Consider the following 2,241-nt stretch of genomic DNA (forward strand, 5'->3'; position numbering starts at 1 on the left):
AAAGTCGACAAAAGACCAACTGTACGACCTTTTCAAAGACATGCAACACACCCTCCGCTATGGCGGTGACGTCTTTTTCCACGAACGTTCCTGGGCGCGGTCTAGAAATCCTTCAGCACCATCGTTCACGTTCTGCAGGAGAACGGCGGAGAACGGTACATTGTCGTACTGGCGTCTCTGCAGGCGCAGGAGCTGATGGATAAGGCCGCTACCATGACGGAAGCTCTGCAGGACGAGGTGATGCTAGGCGATCGTGCGCTGTTCACGAACGTTGTCGCCTGTCGGACCGCCGAGGAAGTGCGCCGAATTGACAGCCAGAAAAATCTGCATTGCGGATGGCGCCTCCCTCGACTTTGGCATCGCGGCGGAACTGTTGCAAGACTTCCTGGGCGTAAACCCACAAGGTCGCGGAAACAACCTCGTCGTCTTGACGGAGATGCCGACACCGGGCACCAACGCCTTCACCCTCGCCACCACACAACAACACGAAACAATGGACTACCACTTTGCACAGCGTTCGCGACTTACCCGGGAGGAACTGGAGGAGTTATTACGTTCAGCAGGAACGAGAAGCCCAAGCCAGAGAGCGTCTGCTCCGCGAGGCGCTTTTGGCGTGGAGAAGGAAGCTGCGGAAGCCGATGGCTCTGACGCGGACGCGGACGACGACAGCGACGACAACGTTGACGGCGCGGCGGACGCGAACGGCTTTAACGTGGCCGACAAACTCACCACGGTCGCCGGCGCCCAGCACGTCGCTGGAGGCGGTCTGACCGATGAGCGAGCGGCAAACACGCCAGGGCTAGTGCTTCCATCGTATCTGCAATTCCATTCAAAGCATCTTTCGTTTCCCGTACTGGTTCCAGATTCGGCCTCAACGCTTGCCTGTGCCGTCATGGAGGGTGTTGACGTCGCGTACGGACTGCCGGTCAGCGACGAGGAGCAGATGGTGATGCGACGACTGGCGCCAAATCGAGATCGCAATGAGGAAGACGAAGGACCGGAGGCGTTGCGGCTGCGCAACGATGCGCAGATGGAGGCGAACATCCCCTCCAAGATCACCTTCGTCCACGAAGCAAAAGCCCGCGAATGCAAGGTTCTGTTCACCGATCTCAGCGGTTACGCCAGCGAGGACGCTCTTTACTCCCTCCTGAAGGCCAAATTCACGTTTGCCAAGAAGCTTGTCTGCATCCGTGGCGGCGTCGACTGTTGGCGTCTCCTTGCGCAGTTCTGTCGCGCAGAGAAGTCGTTAAATGCGGGGAGAGTGTGCTCATGCCACGCGGCGAGGCGGCACCGCTAGAGCTGGCAACGCAGGTGCTCTCGTACGTTGTTCAGTTAGATCCTGTCTTGGCGCAGCAACTGCCCTCCTCTATGAAACGGGTGCGTGAAACCAATTCCTTCGGCGCGTGGGACGTGGGGTGGGTGAATGGCGAGCTCCGTAACGCCTACAGCACCGAACAGCGCTCACTCGCAGCAGCGCACCCGTCAGGAAGAGGAGGCGAAAGGCGCCGTAGCGGCCCCCGCAACGCTGACACTAGCCGCGGTTCAAGGAACAAGACTGCAGCAGTGTGCCGAGGAGCGCGACAAAAACGGTCTTTTGGCTGGTTCCTTCTTTGTTGGCAACATTGAACTGATCAAGCTCAAAGACCGGACGCGTCGCGAAGGTGGACTGCAGAGCGAATTTCAACGGAACGCTCGCATGCTGGTCTTTCAGGACGGCGTCGCCGTCCGCCAAGGGGCGACGGGCACCATCACGGTGGCCTCCGTGGCGAGCCCAACCATGTACGACATTCGGCAATCAGTCTACGGGCGATTCTCGCAAGTGCTTTGAGAAGCGCCCCGGCGCTGCGTTCTCGCTGTCATGCGCGTCTCTGTGTTTGCGATTTTGGTTTGGCAAAAGGCAGTCCAATGCGTTGAGCACGGGCCGGGCGACAGAACTTGTTCTAGCGAGTGGTGGTTCTTGTCTGGCAATCTGTCAATCTCCAGCTCCGTCATTTTTTTACCCCCCCTCCTTTTGAGTCCGTTCTTGTTTTTTTTGTTTTTGTGTGTGTGCTATTGTTGTTGAAGTTTCTTGATTTTTCTTTTGTGTTGTGGGTAGGTGGGTGTTTTCCCCCTCCAGCTGTGTCGAAGAGCTCTCTCTAAGTTTGAGTGAAACCAACAACAACGACGTCAGCAATGACAAAAGGGGGAAAAAGAACACAGCATTTTGCACGCACGAAAAGCCCGCAATCGTTGTGGCGGAGA

General features: G+C 57.3%; 1 protein-coding gene across 1 annotated transcript; it reads left to right on the plus strand.

Moving 5' to 3' along the window:
- The first annotated feature begins 1,423 nt into the window (after positions 1-1,423).
- Positions 1,424-1,828, plus strand: LOC126767507 (uncharacterized). The gene has a single exon (XM_050484991.1). The coding sequence runs from the start codon at positions 1,424-1,426 to the stop codon at positions 1,826-1,828; it is 405 nt and encodes a 134-aa protein (XP_050340948.1).
- Positions 1,829-2,241: the final 413 nt, after the last annotated feature.

This window comes from Bactrocera neohumeralis, unplaced genomic scaffold (assembly GCF_024586455.1).
Source record: "Bactrocera neohumeralis isolate Rockhampton unplaced genomic scaffold, APGP_CSIRO_Bneo_wtdbg2-racon-allhic-juicebox.fasta_v2 ctg7250, whole genome shotgun sequence".
NCBI lineage: Eukaryota > Metazoa > Arthropoda > Insecta > Diptera > Tephritidae > Bactrocera > Bactrocera neohumeralis.

Excerpts from the sequence above, each read along its gene's own strand:
- LOC126767507 (XM_050484991.1), top strand. The coding sequence starts at position 1,424 with ATGGCGAGCTCCGTAACGCCTACAGCACCGAACAGCGCTCACTCGCAG.